Below are 26,764 nucleotides of genomic sequence, written 5' to 3'. Positions count from 1 at the left end.
TCTAGCCAGTCTAGGCCCAGTCAAATTTCTAATTCTGTTTTCTTCGCCATTTTGTTAAAAATGTAAGTTCATTGTGATTTACCATTGATAATTCACTGACATACATAAATTAATTTAATCAAACAGACACACATTTCAACACTTGTTAACTGTGTTTATTAATGGCCATTTGTCATGTTCACAGGAATCGAGTTCACTTCAAATCAACAACAAAAACAACTTATAACAAATATAGGTTAGATTATGACTAAAATATCCACAATAGCTACATACATCTCTGTATAAGGATGTATAAAAATAGTAAATGAGACATAAGGAAGTATGAGTAATCTCCCTTTTCATTCAGTCACTTAGCACTATCAAATAAATAAAACAAAGTTTTTAATACATGAACAGTTTTAGAGTTGAAATTTTTCATAATGCTTGTATAATAGTTTCCAAAAATTGATATTCCAAGTGAAACCAATATGTAATAATTTTACATGCAAAATAAAATCCAATTTAACATAAGATGGCATAATTTTAGATATACAAACAAAATCAAAGCTAAGCAGAGTGAAATCTATAAACTTTTAAAAAAGGACAATACAACAAAATGAGATTCATCCAATGTACAGTATGGTAATAATTCCATTTTATATGTTACCCTATTAGTACAGAATTTAAATTTTGATCATCACAGCGAATCTCTATCACTATACAGATAAAAAAAAAGGTATATAAACAGAGGAAAAAAACAGGATCGTCTAGCTTCCAGAGGATAGTCTTTTTCACGTAATTGGATAAATCACTACATAACTGCATAATCAATTTCTATTGCACCAGGGGTAGAGATTCAGGTATATCTCCCATCATGCACTGCATGTAAAGGGAAGCGATATCCGTGGATAACTTAAGAGGGGGTGGTACCCAACATCCTCAGAATGTGGAAGGACATATGTTAGAATTATACAGTACCCGCTGAGGCATTCTGGGTAGAACTTCTATTCAACGAATCAAAAAAAGTGTTGTCTTGGTCGACAGATATTGTCTGAAAGGAGATGATGAAAGTGCATCTTTTAGAAAAAAGAAGACAATGAAATTACTGTATTAAATACTAATTCTTGACCAAAAAGTTTCATAACTTTACTTTAAATTACATCAAATACATACATGTATTCTTCTTATTTCCATTAAAAAAATAACTATAAATGCAATACCAGTACTATAAAAACATGTATACTCTATTCTTTTATTACTGTAAATTCCTAATTAAACGCGAGGAATTAATATCCGCGTAAAATTGCGAGCAGCATCCTTCGCGGAATTTTAAGTCTCGGCATTATTTTATGAGAGTTGAAAACTATAATAAAGAAGGAGAAAAGTTCAACGTTCGCGATTTTATATTCTCGCGATTTGATACAAACCAGCAGGATCGCAGAATTAAGTACTCTCATATTATAAGGAATTTACAGTAGCATGAAAGATATATTCATCAAGTTTTAAAGATATTCATCATTACTCGATTGGTTGCATACAGTGCATTTGTTTTTTTTATAAAAAAAAAAATCACTGCAAGTATACAGTAAACCAAGTGCAAGTATTAATCAGGTTACATGTATATCTGTAAGTTAAATTACTTTTTTGTAGATATTCATCACACACAGATACAAAACACAATTTTTCACAAAAATGGATGACTACCGGTACATTGCATGCTCAAGGAATTTAAATCAGTTCTCCGCTAGTCATTTAAAATAATTGAGATGGCTGAAATGTAGCTTCAACTTCTAAATTTCCTTGACATCAGTACTTCGGGAAAGTAGCTGATCTAATTAGAAGTTGCATATGCATGGTTTACAGTTATGGCTTTCAACATCATAATTCTCTGAGCAATTTTGTGCAAAATAAATATCTCAGGCAAGAAGCACACAAGACAGCTTTATATATGTAGGCTTGGCATCGAAAAGAGAAGCCTCATTAGCAATCACTAGTTAACCAAACCAGGCAGATCAATATACACCAAAGCAAACTAAGCACTTGCTACATAACTATCCAAAATATCAATCAGTGTAATTAAAGTGTACCCAGCATTGAACCATGCAGTAACATTACATGTGAAGTCCTGTTTCCTGTTTTGTAAAGCCTATTTACTGCATTATGTAACATTTTATGTGGTGCCAAACAATACTTTTTAAATTTAGATGTAATTATACACATCTAATATTTTATAGCGAGGCCTGCATGGGCTTCGGGAATGGTTGTACAGTGATTTATTGAGTTCATTTCTGTTAAAAATACTTTTAATTTTAAATTATCTTTTTTTTAAGGCTGAAGTTTTCTTCAAACACATGTATCTCTCAGATGCACAGTAGAACTCGGTTATATTGAAGTCCTAAGGAGCAATGGATTCATAATATCTGTAATTTTCCCTATATCTGTATAACAAATTCATTATAATAAGTATTGCAAATTTGCAATATACATGTTTTCTTCAACCAGAGCACAATTTTTGTTAACTAAGGCTTGAAATGAAAATACATTCTTTTGAAACCTATAAAAATCAGACAGTAAATTAAAGAATTTATGTGGAATAATACTATTTTGTCAAATGGTAGTGCAAACTTTATAAACTTGAAAGAAATCTGTTATAAAAGTCTTATACTTTGACATTTTTCACTTCTATAGGAATAAAAAAAGAGTTATATCCATACATTCGTTATATCTTAATTCATTATATAACCATACAAAAGGGTCCATGGGCTACATTGCTCACCTGAGCAACAGTAGGCATGACAAAGCTTTCAGCTCAGGTGAGCTACATGACAAAGCTTTCAGCTCAGGTGAGCTAATAATTTTGCAAGGTTTTGTTAAAAAAAAAAAAATTCGGGAACTCCACAAAGCTTTGCTCTATCTGATATTTAGCTATATTTGTGTTTGAATTAAACAGCTTTTACTGTAAATGACACCAAAATGGTATTATCTATAGACATTATCTATATTATCATTATTATCTATAATTATCATTTTCTAAAGATTTCGATCATACATGTTCAAGGAACAAAAATTATCTGGTTAAAAGAAAGGCTCCTGGTCATAATTTTCACTAATAGAATAATATAATTCATATTATATACTTCATTAAGAACTCATGAATTCAAGAAATCGGGTGAGACAGTGATGTTAGAATTCTAGGATTGAGCATCATCACTTGCATTCCCACTCCCATAATGAAACCATTAATTAAATTCTAGAGAGTGTAAAAATTACTGCATTTAATCTAATACTGCTACCTGAAAAAGTGCTGATTAACAAACATCTGTTTTTATTTATTTTACTTCTATTTTGGTCTCTGAAATAATCTCGTGATGTCTCTGTGCATGGATTTATTAAACATCTACTTGTGTTCAGTCAGTGCAATATATCATATAAACCAGCTAGCTGCTATCTAATTAGTGATATAGTGTATATAGTGATATATACCAAAGTACCTACATCACAAATCCTCCTCCTGAAAACAAAATGATCTAAATTCAAAACTTATTTCCCAAGATGGAAACTGTCTGATGGAATATTGATTGCCTTAAGCATTTATACAGAGAAAAATTCTCATGCCACCTATAAAATGCCAGAGAAAACAAAACACCACTACACAATACAAATAATGGAGAGACATAAAACTCAAATATAAAAAAATATATAACAGAGGAGAAAAACACTTTACAGATGAAGGTGAAGTAAATCAACTTAAAGGATTCTACTCTCTTTTAATGCAATCGAGGTATGGCCTCTTACCAGAAAGTTCTCTCCCCTTTTGATCACTAAAACAATGGGACCAGCTTTAAGGCTCCTAAAGGACTGGTAGGCATCAAGCAGGGAGAGGCCTTGTAAAGGTTTCCCATTCACCTCAATTATTTGATCACTCTTTCTGAAATTCATAAATACACCTTTAACAGGCATGAGAGAGAGAGAGAGAGAGAGAGAGAGAGAGAGAGAGAGAGAGAGGGAGAGAGAGTCTAAATATTGCTAAAGAAAGATAATAAAGGACTGAGAATCCTCATAAATCCTGTTATGTTTAATACTGTTTTTATGATTGTAGTTATTTGCACTTGATGGTCTGAAGCCTCACCTTAACCTGCCATCTTTGTCTGCTGGGGAGCCTGTGTAAACATCCTGTATAAATATCTGACTCATGCCCCTACAGTCCTTCCTAATGAGAGAGATTCCTAGTCCTATTCCACTCTCTGGAATAAAAATTGATTTAACTGCAAATCAATCTTGAATTTTAATGGTTTCCTTGGTTATAATACATACTTTTGTGTGGGTACTATAATATAATGCTTGACAAATAACAAACATTTTAGAAATGACCTTTTATGTAATCAATCATCAAGATAATGAACAATGGAATATTGGAAGTATTTACATATGCAGCATTTCCTTCTGATAATAGCTATAATTTTCTAATAATGTAGATTGTCTGGCTCAATCTAAAATAACTAATCATGCTGGATTGCCAGACCTTTTTGAAGCAGGATTTCCTGTAGAGAGTTGTCTTTTCCTGAATGGCTAAAATCAGAATTGGATGAGAGTCTGTTGCTAACTTCACTTGGTACTCTTTCCTCTAGAGAATCACTGAGTCTATTGTCATAATTACTAATATCAGAAAAACGTTTATGCGTTCCTAGAATTTCATCACAGAATGTGGCAAGGTCATCAAAGCTTGGGGAAGGGGAATGGCCTGGGGTAGAAACTGGGCTTCCTTCGGAGGAGAATTCCACTGGCGTTATTCTACCTGACCTCAGGGAAGGGCTGTAAAGTTAATTCTCGTTTGTTTCAATTAAAACCATAAATGAATGAAGATAAAGAAAATTAGTCTGCTAATCAACAGAAAAATCATACAAATAAAATATTCCTTTTTTATGATTAAAATAAAGTCATTGCTTTATAAGACCATAACTATTTAAAAAATCAAAACAAGGTTAATTTGATATACCTGGAGGCCCGAGACCTTGACCTTCTGGTAAAAGTTATTGAGACTGGTCCTTTTCTGAGCGATCTAAATTTGTGTATGGCCTCTTTGTGAGTAAGCCCTTTGATTGGCTGGTCATTGACCTTCAGAATCTCATCCCCTGTAAACAGATAAGATGCTATCTGTCCTATTAATAGTGTTTCAATGATTTTTCTCATAACAATTCACTACAGTATTGATTGGACATCTGTTTCCACTGTTTGTTTATACATGATATAATGAAATAAAGATATCTTTACAAAAACCATATGATTACAGTGAGTAGAACAAGATATCAGAAGTAAGGCTGGTGGTCGGCCATCAAAATCTAATAAATATATTATAAAATATGTAAGTATCTATCTATATTTTCTGTGTAGTTGTTTTTTGTTTATTTTTTTTAGAATTATCTACTGTGTGAGATCTTTAATCAAAGTCCTGATGTATTAAAAAAACAGAGAGAGAGAGAGAGAGAGAGAGGGGCCTTTGAACGTACCCTCTTTGATGCTGCCTTCCTCAGCTATAAGCCCATGAGGTAGAATTCTTCTGACATAGATACCCAGATTGCCCTTTTCTGAGTCACTTCCCCCTACAATGGTGAATCCAAGTCCTTTCCCTTGGGCCCCCTTGTGGACGGTAACTGTTTGAGTGAGGTCGTTCATCTGATCCTTGGATTTTGACGTTCTGTCGGAATGGTCAAGCGGCAGTGCAAACTTCTGAAATTACAAAAATATAACAAAACCCTTATTCAAAAGTTCTATAGTGTATTCCTATAAGACTGATTTCTTATTTAAAGGACAATAATAACAATTATCATTATTTTCTGTGTCACAGAAATCAAGTTCCAAAAATAATAACCCAATTAATTTTTTTTTATAATTAAATGTCATATAGATGTGTAATTGCTAGATCGGATGCAAAGCAATATGAATGAATTCAATAACATTTTATCTACATTATTATGGATATAAGCTTTGTCAATATTTCAGTAAAAGACAATGATACCAATATCAATATGAAGCCAATATAATTGCCTGTAAAATAACCCCAACTGCAATACCAAAGTGGAATTCAGAATTGGTACAATATGGGGTAGAAATTTGTGTTTCTGATGCTTTTAATGTATGTTTTAAGACAACCAATGACTCATCTATTCAATGGTTACAATACAGATTACTTCATAGAATTCTTCCTGTAAATTACTATTTGAAAAAAATCAATGTTGTATCTTCTGATTGCTGTTCCTTCTGTGAACGTGATGTTGAGACAATCCAACATGTTTTTGTAAGCTGTGAAAAAACATCAACAATTTGGAGCAACCTAAGCATGCATATTTACCAATATACTTCTATACGAATTGGTTTCAATGTTATCAATATTTTATTGGGTGAACTCCCATTGTCAAAAGACAATAAAGTTGTAAACTTTATAATTTTGTACACAAAACAATATTTATTTTGCTTTCTTAAAAAAGATATACTGCCTAGTCTACTAGGGCTGCTATTTTATCTATATAACAAATACAAAGTTGAAAAATATATTTCATGTCAGAAATTTTACCAACAACTGGCATGTATGGAAACATATATTTGATACAATTCAGTAATTTTTTATTTTTTGTTTCTTCTTTGTTTATTATTAATATTAACCGTTTGCCTTTGTTAAATAAGCAACCACTGCCAAATCTGGATGAATGTGAGCACGAATGTGTGAGTGGATGAGTAAAAAATGGCTTTGAATTATATTATTAAAATGTTTGTATGCATATGAAAAAATAATAAATAAATAAAAAAAAAAAAAAAATATCAATAAGAAGGTTGGTGCATATTTTGATCTACAGTATATATATTAGCTGGGTAATCTGTGTACAACTCTTCTGCATGGAGTATTGATCAGTGCATTTCGCAAATCATTAATAAAAAGTCTGTAAATGATGAACACAATTCACAACTCCCTCTGAAGTGTATATTAGGACACTGGTCTTTGATAACCGGTTTATCCCTGATCCAGGGATTATTGAGTCTCACAACATGCCCTCAGGACTCTGTCCCATAATAGCTGCAGATTATCATATCCTACACCCTAGCCAAACATTCTACTGCCTAAGGTTATAGTCGTAAATATTCATCAACAAGACAGCTATAGCATACTTTTTTTTAATTCATTGATTGAAGCTTTGCCCTGGTTAGCATATACAGATATCATAAAGACATTCATAGTATACTGAAGTCTTGACATTATACATGTACCAGTCTGTCCAAACTTGATATTTCTTTCCTTGTTTCTGATAATATCAGTCTATAAAACTTTTGTACGAGGTTCGTCTAACTTCCTTACTATTGTGATTATGTATGTGGAAATGTACATCCTATAAATCAACTTTTTATAGAGGAACATAATTTCTTCATTTCCGTATAAGTGCCGGTATCCTATCAGGATGATAAAGTATTTACTAAAGAAGAGCAAAATATCTCGACCATGTAAAACTAAAGTATACCCTGGTACATGAATGTGTGGATAAATCATTCTTAGTACATGCATTTCCAAATATGGAAAATATTGGTTTTTACCACAGCTAAATACCACTTCTAGTATTTCATAACCCTCTCTGCATTTGTAAAAAAAAAAATACCAAATGATCTTAAACTATATACTGACATTACTGGTAAATATATTTTGTAAAATATAATTTACCATTAATTCACAACTTATCCACAAAAGTTTTTAGTATGCAGAAATAGTCTGACCTCCATTAAATCTTCCCAATTGAAAACAGTTCCACTGGGTGTCTGAGCAGTGACCTCTGGCACTGGAAGGTCAGAGGTCATGGCCTCTGTGGGATGTTGCTGGGACGATGGAATGGAACACAGGCTAGGAACAGAGGAGGACCCTGTGGAAGTCACAGAGGAAGAATTCCTGACCTAAAATGATCACAAAATCTCTTATTATTCATAATCATAGCAACATACATGTATAACATAGCAATTACTTGATAAAATTATAATTGATACACTGTACTAATTTTCCTATCAAACTATGGAAGATCCTCTATTTCAATGAATACAATCATGGAATACTAGGGAAATATCTAAATTCAAGGTCAGTATATTTTTGTAAATTTTCTGGGTACCCCAAACCTCTATATTTGGGCACGGTGTTATTATTCTTCAGCAATCTTAATGTTGGGTATACAAAAACATGCCACGTATCTTCATCACTTCCTTGTAGATATTTTTTTTATCTCCAAGTTTTGGTTACAATTTTCTCAAAATATTTGTAAAGCAATGGATTTCTACAATATATTGCATACTTCCTCAATTGGAAATTGCGTGACCTGCTCTTAATAAGGATATCATAACCTATTGCATATAGAGGTCAAACTCTCCACTTGAGAAATTTCAGTCTTCTTCTACTTCAATTAAAATTACAAAGGGAATCTTCAAGCAAAAAAGATAACTCTAAGAAATAAAGCATATTGTGAAGTCTGCAGGTGGTACGTATTTCAATCACTGAGTGTAAAGAGCTCTATTTCACTTTGTTGAATTCCTTGATCAACACTGACCTTTGAGGCCACCACGAGCTGGACCAGTTTGGGGGAGTTCCTGAGGACATCCACTGCCTCGGAGTGAGACAACCCGATCAGACTCTTCCCGTTTATCATCAGTAATTCGTCACTACGCTTCAACCGACCATCTCTGTAATCAAATAAAGCATATATACTATACTTAGAGGTCATCTTTTTTAGAACTCTTTAGAATGTCAAAACTGTATTGTAAACATAACATATTTTCAGTGTAACGTATGTACAATATTTGGCAGTGATTTTTTTCTCTCAAACACTTAAAAGTAAGGTTTTGAAATTTGATCTATAGTGTATTTTTGTATATCTGCAGATATGTATATCAATCACAAATATACACGTTAGATTTATAGGGAAAATATTCAGCAATGAATAAGGTTTAGAGGAAGCTGTTAAAAAATCTCAAAAAGCTTAATATACTCAGGCAAATGTGTGTGTAATTTATAAACAATTACAGTCCTTCTGAAAAAAAAAATTAATTAAAAATGCCGCTCCCTATAAGCCTTTCACTAAAAACTTTATAGAATATAAGTACCTTAAAACTTTAACCGAATTTTGCAAATAGTCATTTCTCTCACATAGAAATGGTGCCTATAATAGGTCCCAAGAATTCTGAATCATGAGTGATAGTGAGTTTGTTTAGATTGTAAGACTTCACTTCAGATGACAAAGAGCTGAATTTTCTGATGAATAAAACTGGTGGTGGTTAACCCATTGATAGCAGAAAGTCAAACTACAGATGCATGGAAAATGTCTTCCTTGGCAAGGCCTCTGTTTTTCAAATCTGATTTTTTTCCCGTTTTAATTAAGAACCCAAACAGAAATGATTCAGTTCAGATCTCATATGACAAGAAAAAACTTGGCCTGCACTGAAAGATGTTTTCATTACCATGTCTGGCACTAGCTATTATCATCTATCACAGAAATGTTCCCAAATCTTGAATTACATGATTGCATACAAACTGTAATTCTTAAGAGTTTCAATAAAGTTGAACATCAGAAAAGCATCACAGAGATGAACTATCCATTTTTATGATCATTTAATAAAACTGAACATGCAAGAATTTTACATGGCATGATTGCACGGCAAATATTTTGTTCTGCAAAGCCCACATCCCAACCAACAAGAGTTGTGAATGCATGTCTTTTGTCAATGATGATTGTTTATTTAAACAAATAATTAATTTCTGCGCATTTTTCATACCCATAAAAAAAAACGCAGAAAATAAACAACCGCAGAAAAGACCTGCAATACGGTATATCAATATTAAATATTTGGAATATTGGTGTTCATGATAACAGCATTCCACTGTAGGTATTAAACTACCCTCCTTCCTCTGTCTCTCTCTCTGTCTCTCTCTCTCTCTCTGTCTCTCTCTCTCTCCATGTCTGTTATACAATGTAGGTACAGATTTTCTTCACGGCTGAATCATAATCCTCTCTTTTCTCTTTTTTATGTTCCCTCTGTGTTTTACGATGCAAGTCTAAAAATTAATCATCACATCCAAATCTCTCTCTCATACAATATATACTAGCATTCAATCTTTCTCTCTTTTAAGTGCAAATATTCTGCCCACCTGAATGCAGCCCCTCCCTCTGTGATACCGGCCACAAAGATCCCGATGTCCCCCTTTTTGGAGCCCCTTCCACCAGCAATATGGATTCCCAGACCATTCTCATCCTTCAGTAAATGCATTTTTGCAACAACCCTTTTCTGAAATATAGGTAATACAATGAACATGCATGTAGATTAATCTAATGCAATTTCAAAGCATGTGCTGAAATCAAATTCATCTTCTTTTGAGAAAATCTTGTTTGACAAGTTTAATCTATATGCATGGTTTAAAAATCTAACAAGTATTCTCTTGAATATATCAAAATCAGTTTTTCTACATAAATATTTTTTAACCAGTTTGCTTTGTACAGTGTTGTACATTTGACTCTCGTTAAACCATCATTCTAGCAGCATATGTTCAATGCAAAGGTTTAAAAGCTTTTGTTCAGTTACATTGGTAGGAATAAGTATCAATTAATTGGTGATATGGTTTATAGAAATGATGTTCCTAACCAGAGCTCTAAAACAATGAAATTTGGAGAGGATCTTAAAAAGACAACAGATGCTCTGAAGTGGATCAGGGATCCAATTTCTGTGATGGAGCACAAGGCTGTCAGATTTTACTATGTCATTACCATATTGCTTATATTGTAAGATTTTTTACTCCTGTAAAATTGTCACATATTGGCCTGTAATGGGATAAATTCTTTCATTTAATAGTAAATATTGTACTTGCTAATTATGGGTTTAACTGTATCTCACGTACGTACAGGTAACCATTTAAGGTTTTACCAAATACACTTGATGCTATAATGAGGAAAAAACCAAGTACACTTGATGGTATATTGAGGAAAAAAACATTTACTGATGAAAACAACATCATTAGTACCACTGGTCTATCCATGTACCTCTACTCTAGCTGTCCAAGTAATTCCAATGGACCAAACTATTTAGTGATTTTTAAAAATAATATACAAACCAATAACTGAAAAACATTTGAATTCCACAAGCAATTGAGTTTGAAGCATTTCATTTATTTACTAAAGTACAGGAAATAATCTACCTATAATACATGTTTATGGTTTGTAATCAAGTGCCTGTGTTGAAACTTACTTAATTTAAAAAATTACAAAATTCTTCAGAGATACATCTCCTAAGTTTTCACTCATTGAAATTGAAAGACTCAGAATTCTGATTCATGTAGACTTTTTGAACTTCTCTGGCACATTTGGTCAACAATATCATATGGGTATTTTCATGTTTCCAATGCAAAATCTCCACAGACTTTATTTTTTATCATATGTCGATCAAATTGACAAAATAGAGGGGGCTTTTCAAATCAGACTGGAATTCTGTTTAATCAGTAATTAGTTACATGTATATCTTTTCAAAAAGATTGACAAAAAAGTGAGGTCCTTGAGAAATGGGAGCACCATGTGTCCTGTCTGGTCATTTTTCCTTGTGTCCTTTCTAAGGAAGACTCTATGGTGCTCTATACGTGTACCATTATATAAATAGTGCCTGTTTGGGAGGGTATCAGTTGAAATTGACACCGTTACCCTCCCAAACAGGCACTATTAATTTTATTTTACTAAATGTCTTCATTTAAAAGAAAATTTTACTGCTTTTACATAGAAATGATGCGAGTTCTATGGCGAACCGTACACGCATAATTTACACGCATTTAACAATTCGCTGTGTTACCTGTCGCTATGTCTGTTGCTAATGCTGAGGGTAATAGAACAGATTATCAACTGTGTCTAAACCAATCAGATCTCAGTATTTAACATGAAATTATAATAACAACTAGACACGATCTCGTTGCGAGCAACGAGTGGGTCTTCCGTCCGATTTTTGAATAGATTAGATTAAACTTATCACTTCAAAAATGAAATCGTAGATCTAAGCGAAAAATAGTAAAAAAAAAAATTGCGGCAATCGGGGCTTGAACCCAGGTCACCTGGGCCATGTCCACGACTCTATCGACTGAGCTACTCAGACTCTCACTTCAGAACTTTGACGCTTAATTTCTGGAGAATGCCTGAATTACCTGAAAGCACCTTGTTGCGAGCAACAAGTGGGTCTTTCGTTTATTTTGAATTGATAGGGTTAGATTAAACTGTTGAAATTTGGTACGATTTAGTATCATATTAACTTCCTTTTAAACTAATTTTTCAACCTACACTGCGAAATGCAGATTTTGGAAAACGTCGTTTTTAAACTTCAATATCTCTGCAATGCGTTGTTCGATTTTAAAACAGTTTTTAGTTTTGTATTCAGTACAAAAATGTCAACAAAACGCATATGCTTTCAAATTCCAAAAATCGAAATATTAGAATCACTTCCGGTGACGACCGGAAGTGACGGACGACCTGCTCATATTAAAATTTGATAAGTTTTAAACATATTCTGATGGGAAAAAAATTGTAGATTTTTTGATTTAAAAAATTTTTAAAACACAATTTTCCATAAATGCTGTTTGAGCGGACCGGACGTGACGGACGATCGTAGTTTTACCTGATATGCCCTAGAAATTCAAAAATCTATCATTCCTGAAACTTTCAATTTTCTATCTTTAATCGTTTTTGCGAAAAAGGGAGGACAGGATCACTTTTTACAAAATGAAAAAACGAATATAACGGCCGACCGGAAGTGACGTCATCAACAAAAATGTACATGATAAAAGACCTTGATATTATGTATTATTCGTGAAATTTTCATAAAAATCCATTGAAGCATATTTGAGATATTTGAGTTTTAAGAAAAATGTTAAGAAAAAAAAGAATAATAATAGTGAAAAATAGAGAAAAAGAAACGTAACAAAAACAATAGGGTCTTCCGTTGGAAACGGAAGACCCTAAATATTGCTTCATCTATACTCAAAATCTGTAAAGTTTCAACTGAATACTTATCTCTGAAATTCAGTTATTTACTTCAAAGGCCTTGTATTTATACTGAGTACTCCACTGGTAATGAATTTCAAAGCTTTAATACACAATCTAAATTCAAAGGAATGCTTTAAATTCAGGTATCAATTAATGCACTAGCTTACATATTATTGATATAATATTATCAAATATTTACATTCTACTGTGTTTTTCCATTAAATTCTGTGATCTTCAAATGCCTCTAAATGCAACATGTAATCAAAGGTCAAATCGACGAGTTTTATTATGACGTCACAAACGTTGAACGCTGTAAACTGCAACGTCACAAGCGAAAATCAAAGTTCACGCTTGTGGCTGTTACTGTGGCTCTTCCAATAATATTAACTTACCCTTAGGATAAGATAGGAATTTTAAGGTATAAATCACATTTGCAGACAAGGCAAGAAGTTAAAAAAATGTAAATATAAGCATTAAATCATGATTTATTGAAGTATACACTCTCATAACTGCAGCGGTGTGTGCATACACATTTTCATAACGCGCTAACGCGCGTTACTCAATTTGTATGCACACGCCGCTGCAGTTATGAGAGTGTATACATCAAAAAATCATGATTCAATGCCATAGTAATTTTAGATCATACAGTCTCGTGTTTAGAATAGGCCATAATTGTTAAGAAAATTAATTTGTATTCAACGATTTGTATCAGTGGTGGTGAATCAAAGGATTGAGGCATGAGTGGACCATGCCATGAAATGCCAAGCACTTTAGCAGCATTCTGTACTTACTTAAAAAGTTTTCAAGCTATTTACAATTTCTAAAACTAATGTGATAGTGTGTATATAAAGACTCATAACCGCCACGCTCCTACTAGCACTAGCTAGTAGGTTAACCAGCTCAATAGGTAGAGTGTTGGTTTTTAAATTGAAGGGTCCTGGGTTCAAGCCTTACTTGTGATCATTCTCCCTCTTCTATTACAATATTAAACTTTAAATTCCTGTTGCCTTTTTACTAACCATTGAATTGAAATCTTTGTGAACTCTTGCTCACCTTAGGAACATGACTGCTGCCCCCACTGTCTGAGCTGTAACAGGAGGTGGGGGTCTGGGTACCACCTCGATCCTGGTGGTACCGCCACCCCTTCTTATTCTTCTTGTAAAGATGTTTGCTTGTGTTAATACTGATAAGTTCAGGGTCAGAGCTGTACATGCTCAGATCTTGCTCCATGGAACTCTTCAGGGAACTTGCTTTCCCTCGATTTTTCAAGGTCATCTGAGCAGTATTCACTGTTTCCATTACATCCTGTGTTAAGTTTATTGGGTCAGTATTCCATTCCACCACATCATCAATGATAGAGGCACTATGAGTTCTACTGTTTCCTATGCTCACATTGACATAGTCTGATTTAGATATTTGAGAAGTAGACATAGATATTGCACTTTCACTAAAAGCTTGATGTTGTAACACACGCGAATGTTCACTAGAATTCTCCATAAAAACATCGTCCGTTGACCCCATGTCATTTCCATAGCTACCCATGGAATTTAAAGTCAGTGAGCTGCCATTGTCTCTGCTGCCAAGGTACCAGTTGTCATGGCTCCCTGAGTTGCCTGGCAACGAATCTAATGATTGTGTCATGATGGATTTGTTTTCCTTTTCATGATCTTCTGTGGACTTTCCAGGTGTGCCCTGGTTGGTAGGTGGAGGGGGTGCTGGGCGTTTCTTCTTTCTCCTCAGTGTCATGGTGACTTTTCCAGATCTCACTGCATTTGCCAACAACAACCTGTAAAACAGAGAAGACACAGACTGATCACCTACCATATCTTGATGTTCTTTATCTGATTTGATCTTGACCATAGACCATTCATTCTAAAACCCACTTTGCCTTAACGATGATAGTCTATTTTTAATTCAGCTGTAAGTGCATTTACTTCTTAAGTGGAATATCTGAATGGGAAGTCACATTATCTTCATTGAATCTTGATCATAAAAATGTGAACCACTTCAATGAATCTTAACCCACCAAGATTTATAAAACAGCATTTTATTTTTAGGCTCTCCCTTTTCTTAATATAGTGATTGAAAGCTAAAAAATCACTACTAACTTAGTAATGTTGGAATGTAAATGAGTTCATTTATCTTACATTTTGTTAGCACTATGAATGTAAGATAAATTGCACTATGAAAAATCATCCATAACTATCCTGGTACATGTACATGTCTTTTCTGGTTGAAAAAAAAAACAAATTAAACCAAATCTCCACAATTCATCATCATGATTTTTTAATCTATAATTCATATTCTTAGATATTACATGCAATTAGATACTTTGTATTTATCTGGTAAAATCAAATAAAATCTTTACAGCTATTCATTTATATTAATCCAACCAAGTTCCATGTAAATTACCATGATATACTGTTTACAGAGAAATATCTGCCCTTTTTTTTATTTTCGCCCCCTTCATCCTTCTATTAAACACAATAATATCTGGCCGAATTAAAGACAGGGCAAAACTATTTGCAAGCTTAAAGCGAAAAAAAAAGCCATGGAGTGAAAATAACCTGTTATACAGTAAGTCACTACATAGATTTTATCAAGTTATTAGCAATTTCTTTTTAAAACTGTAAATTGTGTCTCCCTATCTTGATTGGGTTCCGTCTCCAAGTCCACTAGTTTGAAATTGTCTTGAAAACTCTTCACACCTTGGTTATTTCTATATTAATTCTATAAATTGTAGCTTCAAATTATACTTTTGCCGGGTACTCATGTATACTGGTTATATACATCATACATGTACAAGTAAAAAAAAAATTTGGACCCTTTCTGACTTCATTAAATAGGTCAAGATGCAAGAAAAACATTTGGAATTTCTTCTAATTATTTTTAAAAATTGCATTTAAAGTTTTTTTCTTTGAATTTTTTCTAATATGAACTTTGAACTCCATTTGGACCCCTAAAATGTTCTTGGCGGGGGGATGTCAATTGGTCATGCAAACTTGAAAAAATTCCATATAATTATATAAGGAAGCTTAATCAATAATTAAGCCAAGACAAACCATACAGATATGTTGCATCAAGAACCACTGCTCTAAGTTTTAATTTTCAATATGAATTTTGGTCAAATTTCAAGAGGAATTGATTCATTACACAAAAAGAATTACTCAACATATATTTCCCTTTCCTTTATTCTCTACACAATAAACAAGTTTTAATACTTAATGTGTCATCCTAATAATAAATGAAAAGGAAACAATTCATAGCCTTTACATTATTGTATAATTTAAATTAGAAAAACAGAATCAATAAAAAAAATACCATGTAAATGGATAATACACTGTACAGTAAAACACGGTTATAGCGAACACTCTTATAATTAATACAGCGAAGTGAATTTCATTCCCCAAGACTCTTTTTCATGTTGTAAACTTGAGGGATTTAACGAATTACGCTTATAACAAAGTAAAATTGCCCGTCCCTGGGACTTCGTTATAAGCGTGTTTTACTGTATACAGGGTTATTTTTGCTGCGGGTTATTATCGCCCTTCTTTACCTGCAAACAGTTTTGCCCCGTCTTGAATTTGCCCAGACATAGTTGTGGTCAAAGAGAGATGATATGATCAAGGCATTGGAATTCACCCACTGAGCCTTATTAATTTGCTCACTGACAAGGACGAAAGGGGCGAAAAAACAAACGAAAATAAAACTGAAGCAAATTTATATATATATTTATATATATATAGCAAACCTTTATACAGTAGATAATTGACTTAGGAATTTATCTATAGTTTGTTCCATCCCTTTTAATGAAAACTTTAATGGAATGCTACAAAAATACTGTTATATCATAATTGTATTAATTAACTTGTTATTTCCCCTTTGTATGATATAGTAAACTTCTATACATGTAGCATTATGATATTTTTGAGATTTCTAAGAACCACAATTATTACTTACAGAGAATTCACTATTGAAGACACAAAGGTTATTAAACAATTAAAATCCTACTGTAAGATTTACATAAACTATGAGGATTGATCATGCAGGCCTATAATGATTTAATTATTAATATATATGAGTTGGGTAATTACTTAATCTAAATTGGTAAGGAGAGTGCAAGTTGAAGGCAGTACATGTCTTAGTCGTACGAGGCAGTACCTGTGTTAATCTTCCCATTGGAGTAGTTTCATCCAAATGCAATATGAATGTATATCTATATCGGTACCAATATCAATATGTATAAATCATGTGTGCTTTAAACATGATTTCAAAGTTCAATCTTATGAACAGTTCAACCCCAAAAACTCAGATGCCTTTAAGTCCTGCTCAGTAGGAGCCATCAGCTGTTTTTATATCGAGTTCTTGTTAAATGGAACAGCATCCTCCAACTAACCCCCCATGAAACCAGGCTTATGATAAAAGACTACTATAAATACTCAAAAAATCTCCATAAAACAAATCTTATCTAAAAGGCTGAAGGATATAGAGGCTTTTATCTCTCTCACATAAAGAAATCTAACAACTGCACTCCTGACCCTAATTGGTATTTTCAACTGATAGACTGCCTCAATTTTCAAACTCCTATTCACTCAACACCTTATATACTAGTAATTCAGAGAGGCAAGGGTTTATTGAACAGTAATGATGTACAGACAATGGTATATGTCACACTCTTTATAACCGGAAAACTGTTGGAGATGGAACTATTGCTAACAGGATCTGCACAGTGAGGGATACTTTTGATACACAGCTGTTCCTGGGATCATGAGGATATGCGTTTCAAGGATGTAGCTTTAACAGACAACTTCCTGTACCTCTAAAAAATTAAGAATAATCTGAGATTTAAAAACTCTGTCCCTTAAAAAAAGAGTAGGAAAAAAATCTGAGTCTAAAATAATTCTCCTGTCCCTCTAAAAGAAATGAAAATAATCAAGATTAAAAAAAAAAATTGTCCCTCTAAAAAGAAAGATCTGATATGCCAAATTTCTTATTACAGTACAAGCTTAGATCTATGTACTTATCAATGTTGTCATCATTCATGGCGGTACCAGATGTGAACCATGATTAATAGTTGAATCAATGGTTCTAATGCAGCCACCTTAAACTGCTGTCACATCTACAAATGTTTACAGCCCAATGACTCATCCATATTGTATGTAGGGTGTGTTCCATGAGGACACTGTTTCATCTAACACCATGTTATCATCATCATCATCATCATCATCATCATCAAATAGCCGATAAAACTTTAAATCAAACATTTATCAATTGAAGTGATTTAAATAGACCAGAAACTATACTTTTAAATATTATTTCATTTACAAAATTGCATTGAAAAATGAACCTTTAGACACATGCACTTTATACAGAGAATAAAAATTACCTTGTGCATTAATATAACCATGATGATTGCCTTCAACTGAGTTTTTCTTAAATGACATAAATTCTGCAATGTTCACGTTATATATACTAGAAGATTGATGGGCAAAATCTAAAAGTGTCTGGACAAACACAAGTATTTCAAGCGAAATATTTCCTCTTTTGACTGTGGGATAGAGGGCTTTAAGTTATAACTAAAATAAATGTTTACATAGGACACTCAAAAATTCATACTTGACATAAATAAGCATCTTCTTAAAAGGAAATTTTAGTTTCATAATGTCATATGTAAACTAATTTGTAAACACTAGTTATTAAGATATCACTTTCAAAACTTAGTTATTGTTTATCTACAGACAGGATCTGGACATACCTGTACCTGTAATTAACACCTTTACTTACCTGTATTCCTCAGGATCTTCCACTGAACCCCCAAATAGCCTCTCAAATTGCTCCAAATTACTGGCCATAATGAACATGTTATCACAATAATTCAATAAAAGCTTAATAAAGTTTGAAATTTTTACACATGTCTAGAGCTGTTTTGGCTTAAACCAATCAAAGGCTAGCTATGATCTCCTGCATGTAAAACACATCCTTGTGTCAAATCCAATTTTGTCTCACATAAACCAAAAAAATATTGGGAAATATTTCCAGAACGGGTTAAACCTAGTACTAAGTAAGAAAATATTCTTCATCCTCAGGAATCTTACCTATATTTTATCAGGAGGTTAGCAAAAGCAATAACGATAAAATCCAAGATAAACCTTCAAAGTTGAAAAACAATCTTCCTGCCAGTTTCACACATAGGTGTAGCAGTGATTGCCTCGTCTTCTCTAGATCAAAAAGTTAATGGCATCAAACAGGTTCAACTTTTCTGTAACAAGCTTCAAACTGATCGTCATCGGTTTGCTGAACAAGCTTTGATGGCACCTGTCTGTCGTGTGTTTGGGGCTACAGTTCAAATTGTCCTGATTTCCTGACTCCCATTAAATGAATTAATTTGGCTTGTTAACAATGAATTACACCACTTTGTGTTTAGGCAGGTAGAAGTTTGGCCACATATGAAACTTTAAGCTTGCAAGTGAAAAAATTCCAAGTCCAGTTAATGTCACCAAAACATGTCTTTTAATTTTAAAATCATAAATATTTCCTGGGATTTTATTTTTGGACATCAAATTATGTACAAACAAGAGGGAAATGGACTGAAGTTTTCCTAAATGTATCATGATGACAATAACTTAAACATTATATAAATATAAACATGTGCCTGTACCAAATGTGCAAGAGGGAGGGGGAAGTTACATGTGTACATGTACCGGCAGTTGTTTGGAAACTCTAAGGGTATAGTATTAAACAATGCATATCATAATTGTTTTAAACACCACATTATTTAGCTTAGTATGATACTCTGTGCAGTATTCAAAATGATTTATGAAAAAGGCTCAAAATTTGAAGGGAATGGGGTAAAAGAATAAGAAGCCACTAAAATATATTGATAAACTGATAAACTTTTCATCCTGAGTCCACTCATGGCTGTGGAGGGCCACAAGTGGACTCAACACCCTCTCACAATGTCAGGGGTCCTAAGTCCACTTCTAGCAGTAGGAGGGCCACAATTGGACTCAGGACCTTTTTATCTTGACCACTCAAGGTTGTGGAGGGACATAAGTGGACTCAACACCTTCTAACAATGTTTGGGGTCCTGAGTCCACACCTAGCACTGGGAGGGCCTCAAGTGGACTCAGGACCTTCTCACAACTCCAAGTCCTGAGTTTCCTCATGGCTGTGAGAGGGCCTCAGTTGGACTGAACACTTTCTCACAATGTCAGGGGTCCTCAGTCCACTCCTCGCCTTGAGTGGGCCACAAGTGGACTCAACACTTTTTCACAACATCGAGTCACGAGTCTACTCATGGCTGTTGAAGGGCCACAAATGGACTCAGGACCTTCTCATAACATTGGGAACAAATTCAACTCATGGCTGTCCCAAGGCCACAATGGACTCAAAACCCCTGAACTTGTGAGAATTATTTTATACACAAAAACTGATATGCTTAATGTACTTTAAACCTAGTAAATGCATATGGAATGGATTTCATTGATATAAGGAATAAGGAATCATTCTTTGAGTATTATGAGGTGATAATTTTGGTCAGGGCGTGATCAAATCCAATAAAGCCTGAAGGGCTTATGATATATTTGATCACGCACCGACCGAAATCATCACCTCATAATACTCAAAGAATGATTCCTTATTACTTATATTTATATAATTTTTAGTCATCATACGATTAAATATTTAAATATAAATAAGCAAACCCCGCTGGCGCCTCAATTTGGCGTCATTTGTATTATGGGTTATATAGTACAAAATCGATACGTAGTGTTATCACGGGCAAAGACACCGGAAAATGTAAATATAAAGAATTGAAGTGATAGAGTGCATGCTTTTTAGTTGGGTCTTTTTGAAACTTTTTGGAAAATGGACTGCCACTATTAAGTTCATGAACATTTTGTCCTATCATCAATACTGTAATTAAATGTTTACACAATGAACTGGTTTAAATTACATTTAACTAGTTTACATGTTATTAATGACAATTCATGATTGTGCAGTTCTGAGCATAAAGTTCTATCCGTGGAGGCAGTGAGGCACATCACCATTGCATGAGGACATCAAATCTTCACTGTGCATTTAACGGATAATTTTCCTTCCTTTTAGAGTGGAATGTACTCAGTGTACTCAGTGCAAATCTCAAGACTAAATAAACCTACACTTTCTGTGTCTGGAATCAGATCATGATCATAAGATTACAGTATACATCAGCTTCGTGTTTCCTCTCTCTTTTTTTTTTTTTTCACAAAATCTGATCTGGCACTACTTAGCTACTGTTATGATCTAACCACTTTCAACTGTCTTCAAAAGTTTCACATGTAGGGTTTGGTTCTGACACTGCTGATTCAACTACCTAGTTATAATAATAAATAATGGTAACAGAGACATCATTACATGTATATATATATGAATAAACAATGTCTTAATATTCAATGCTTTTGAGGTATATTTGTATGTACAATTGTACATGTACATAAAATAATGTCTTCTCGATACTTTTGAGATTAACCATGTGCAAATTACCTAATGACTTATCGAAAAATAGCAACAGACACTGCGAGCAATGACCGCTCTGACTGACTTTGGAATAAATAAAGCTGTAATGTATGAATGATCCGTTTATGAAGAATATCTTGCTGTTGACCTTCTATGCAACATGCTATTGGCAATGATAAAATTCAACATGCTATTGGCAATGATAAAATTTTATATATCTTTAATCACTTTATTTGAATTTTGGAAGAGATTGAGAGAGAAAGAGAGAGAGAGAGAGAGAGAGAGAGATCTATATATTAATATATAGCTTTTTTGATAGAATTTAGGGTAGCAATCATTGCAGCTTGGGTTATAATATCTTTAAAAAGTACTATTCACTACCTTTATATTCACATGAACCACCAAGTAAAGCATTTCATTGTTTAGGTATAATCATTGACAAAACATCTCCAATTACATACGTACCCTCTGTTGACTATTTTCTCAAATTGCTCCATCATCAAAACTCAACAGGAAAATCAATAACAGAGTAAGAATACCCAGTCACAAAAGTCACACAAAGACGATATCGGTCACCCACTCAATGTCTTCATACAAAAAAAAAAAAAAAAAAGATAGAAAAAAACCCAACAGGAAACATTTCATTTGCATGTTTCAGGTAACATGTCTCGGCAATGGTTCAGGTTTCACTTCCTTCAAGTCCCAAGATTAAAAGCCAATTAGTACAAGCAGGGCTATATTACACAAGAACTGTCCCCAGGTACCGAGGTAATTAATGTTTGTGCACTATACTTCCAATACATTCACATACTGCAGTCAGATCAGCCAGGCAATGATAATGATAATACATATGTAACTTCCTTTCACTCATAATAACTATCCTCTGGTATTATTCTGTAACAGTGAATGTTATTTACCGTATCTATTTCTTTGACCTAGATATATAATGCATCCAACTTGTCAATAACATGATCATTATCCCCAGCAGCACTTCATTTGGAATGATGGTATTTATCAAGGTTAAAAGAGTAAATATGAGTGTAGGAGACAAAAGGCTACCAATGGGCTGTAAAACTCACCTGAAACCAAGGAAACAACTTCTAATAAAATCCTGAACCATTTCCAACTTTTGAAACATCCCTTTACAAATGAAGATTTATTCATAAAATTTTCAGCTGCTATAAATATTATTTATAATTTAGACAAGTTTTTCCTTCAATTTGATTAATTCTAATTTCATTTCTTGTTTTACACTTTCAGTCTCCTTTTAAGTTCATGCAACAATTTTCTCTTAAATTAATTTATACAATACACCTTTTTCTTTATTTAAAAAAAAAGCCTTAAGAATATAGTTTACTTCGAAAAATTCATCAATTTCACAAGGGGGGTGAGAAGTAGAATATAATGTTGGACCTTAGTTGGCAGTACTAGTTAATAAAAAATCAACTGGGTATACCACAGTTAGAGGTATAACTTTGTATTACCTTAAGGTGTCTAAATTTTTAACAAAAACTATTGAAATTAATCTAAATAAAAATTGCTTTGATTGACAAATACTTTCAAGTCAATCAAAGTCTTTCTCACATCCAGTCATTTAAAGAAAGTGGATGTGGTATTATATGACATCTCTCCTCCCTTAAAAAATTTGATGCTGACTAAATGGCCACTATAAAGTGCATGCAGCCTCTGTATTCATTGTCAGTGCCATTCACATTCCATAAGTGACACCAGACAGGAAGTAACAGTTGTATCCTGTGGGATTTTCTAACTAACCTAATGTACGACATCCTTAAAGTCCCTAAAATAGACAAAGCGTCACTTCTAGACACATGCATGTAGAGGTACAGTGTAGATACATTTCTGACTGGGCAGGCGAAAAATACATGAAAATACTTGGAGTTGTATGGCTCAAACGGAAAAAAAGAGAAAATAATTGTACATGCAAATATAAACTGAGGCATGTATCACTTCTATCACGTAAATCAAGTTATGTAATTTGCAGCAGGAAAACAAAGTTATTTTGAGCCTGAGAACATTGTTCTACTCTCTGCAGTGTCACTTTGAGAACAATGTCACACTCTGAGCAAGGAACAACTGTGGTTGCATGAAATTAGTCTTATACCCAAGTTCACATGCCACTTTCTGTATCATAATAATGAGTTTTTATAGCAGATTCCCTTTACATGTATTATGATTAATGTAAACTGAATTTAAACTCAAGCAGAGAGAAGTGATTCAGAAACAAGGATTGCTCCATTTAAAAGCTATGCAAGTCAGATATACAATCCTGAAATCTTAACTCCCAAAATCTCCATTTTCAGTATATATTTACATGTTTCAGTGTCTTTGTTTGTGATAACACTGTATGGATTTTGTTCTATACAGTACAATAACTCCAAATGACATAAAATTGGGGCGCCAGCAGGGTTTGCTTATTCATATGTAAATATTTAATCATACAATGGCTGAAAAATTTTATAAATACAAGAGGCCCATGGGGCCACATTGCTCACCTGAGCAACAATGGCTTAATATGGGTGTTCAAAGGATACTGTGCCATATTGCCCCTCCGTAGAAAAACAAAAAAAGAATAACATAAGGTATCCAAATTTTATTTATTTTCCTACACTTAATCTTTGACATTGAAACTTTATGAAATACCATTTTTACCAAAAACAAGATATTAAACTAAATTTTTGGTAGGGGTACACTGTTAACTTCCAATTCCCTTTATTTTAGTTCTGCCCCCTCACTTTATAAAACCATCAAATTATATATGAGAGCATGCATATAGGTACATAGGTACATTTTCGTCTTCAACTACTAGCTAGTTATTGTATTTTATTTTAAAAATTCCTATATTTGAAAGAAAAAAATTGTACCCTAGTGTGCTCAAATTACAAACATTCCAAAATTTCATTGGTCTTCTGCATTGTAAACAACCGTTGTTTACCAGGCGTGAACTTGTGTGACGTTTTATAACCTTACTCACTTGATCAATGAATACACTTGAATGAAACATGTTGTTATGTAATATGTTAAAGAGCTATTTTAATCGATGCATAAGCGTCGAAACCGGGGTCCCCCCCCCCTTTTTTTGCAAAGTTAGACATAGCCGTACTCAAAATCGTTTTTTTTTTTTGCTTGTCAAGATTTCTGATAAGGTCTAGCCCCCCTCTCAATTAGCTTCAGACTGCAATGTATTGACAGTCATATCACTCTATTTTACTAAGGCCCACCCTTTATTTTCATCTTTATTCAAAATCAATGTTAACAAATGGCTACAAATCAAGATGATTTTCCGCTGTAATATTTTCTTAAGAATAACGATAATACATTAATCCCTGTAACAGTAATGTTTTAAACTGTCTTGAAGAGGTCGTTTTTATTTAACTGTGTCTGAAAAAACCATCAAAGTTGGTGTAGATTTCATATAATTCATCGTATAAGGAGGGGCCCCCAGAAAGTTGTTACAGCATAACATCCTTGTAATTTTTCTGTTCAAGCATTTAACGTGTAGCGAGACATTTCTAGTGATCAATCAAAATTTCAGCGTCAATCGTAGAATTATATGCAAGATACAGAGCTCACAATTCAATTTTTTCTTCATTTTATTACATTCAACCTAAGATTTTTAATCTTGGTATTTACTATCAGAATGAACAAATGCATGACCTCAGTTCAGCGAGCAAAGCTCCGTATCTTGCTTTTAATTCGAAACTTGACACAGCTGAATAGGGTTTGTAAAGAGGAAATTGTAAACAGTTAAAACAGAAGAAACAATTGCACTAAAACAAGGAAAGAGCCCAATTTATTTTTCATAATACATATAAACCTATATATTTCTAGCAGCGAAAACAATCTCCGTTTAGACTGAAAATGCCGATCATCTTAACAAAACACGTTGCATTAATCAACCATTACATAGAGATCATACCGAATTACCAATAGGATGTATAGCATTTATAATTTAATATGTTGTTAAGTGCATCAGCTTTTGCTCAATTTCTGCAGGTAAACAATAAGCTGTCTGATTTACCGAAGTCTAGTATATTTGATTTGATACGTAAAAATTCTAAAATACAGGCGATAGTTCCCCTCAAGTTAAAAAGCATTATTAACGAAAATGAAACGAAAATCAAAACAACCTAAAACCACTGTTACAAGTGAAAATGTCAATGCATTGAAAGATTTAACCTCAAATTACTTCACGAAATTGGCACAAATATATTTTGCATGTTTCAAGTATCCCTTTGCGCGTAAAATGTTGCACAACAAGCAAATTCGTCTTCATCAGTTTGACCCGTTTGTCAAGCATCAACATTCAAACATGGCTGCCTCAAACAAGGAACTTTTGTTTTTGATATGGAATACCAAACCCGAAGTTATAATCTGATTGACCGCGATTACCTCTTTATTTTTATTTTCGTAAATTACACATTTGGAACAGAATTCGCCCATAATTTTTGCGATTTACATTTTCCTTTCCATAAGGATCATTTATGCTAAATTATGTTGAATTCAACTCAGTATTTCTTGAGAACAAGATTTTTTAAAATGCACCCCCCTTTTTCTACAGTTTCGAGATTTTCTCCATTTTTATATAAAGATCGGTCTTTCATTTTTGCAATTAATAATCACCTTTCCATAGGGATGCTTTGTGCCAAAATTGGTTGAAATTCACAGGCCAAGTGGTTTTAAAGAAAAAGTTCAAAATGTGAAAAGTTTACAGATGGACAGACAGACAGACGACGGACAAAATGTAATCAGAATAGCTCACTTGAGCTTTCAGCTCAGGTGAGCTAATCAAGAATAATTAAGGAATCATTCTTTGAATATTATCAGGTGATAGTTTCGGTCGGGGTGTGATTAAATCTATCATAATTAAAGCTTCCTTTGAGCTTTATTGGTTTTGATCACGCCCCAACCAAATTTTTCACCTCAAAATACTCAAAGAATGGATTCCTTAATATTCCTTAAATACGAGCTAGCATATTGATTACCAGGTACCGGTAAGCAAATTAGACAGTGAAAAGAATTATATTCTGGGAGATAATTTAAGTTCAGTACAAAATTCAATCAATTAAAATCCATAATAATTATATGCTAAATCATTCAACTTCCTGTCATTGTTAAATTGCAGTCTTTTTATACTGTAGTATATATTGTTCATTTTATATCTACAATAGGGCTGTATAAATGTTCATGTTCATATGGTGTATTTTGGGAATGTGGATTACATCAAATATTTGAGTGTA

At 33.3% G+C, this 26,764-nt stretch overlaps 1 protein-coding gene across 1 annotated transcript in view; it reads right to left on the bottom strand.

Annotated features, from left to right (window-relative positions):
* Positions 1–26,764, bottom strand: part of LOC128178901 (uncharacterized) — a 51,243-nt gene that overhangs the window by 20,877 nt on the left and 3,602 nt on the right. The window contains exons 2-10 of the mRNA XM_052846304.1: positions 14,064–14,796; positions 10,148–10,284; positions 8,553–8,685; positions 7,738–7,911; positions 5,487–5,706; positions 4,976–5,111; positions 4,502–4,791; positions 4,109–4,223; positions 3,471–3,490 (exon numbers count right to left, since the gene is read on the bottom strand). Coding sequence (XP_052702264.1) covers positions 3,471–3,490; positions 4,109–4,223; positions 4,502–4,791; positions 4,976–5,111; positions 5,487–5,706; positions 7,738–7,911; positions 8,553–8,685; positions 10,148–10,284; positions 14,064–14,796 — 1,958 coding nt within the window. The remainder of the gene's footprint in view (positions 1–3,470; positions 3,491–4,108; positions 4,224–4,501; positions 4,792–4,975; positions 5,112–5,486; positions 5,707–7,737; positions 7,912–8,552; positions 8,686–10,147; positions 10,285–14,063; positions 14,797–26,764) is intronic.

The sequence above is a fragment of the Crassostrea angulata genome, chromosome 3, assembly GCF_025612915.1.
Source record: "Crassostrea angulata isolate pt1a10 chromosome 3, ASM2561291v2, whole genome shotgun sequence".
Taxonomy (NCBI): Eukaryota; Metazoa; Mollusca; class Bivalvia; order Ostreida; family Ostreidae; genus Magallana; species Magallana angulata.
This window is presented reverse-complemented; position numbering and strand designations above follow the sequence as displayed.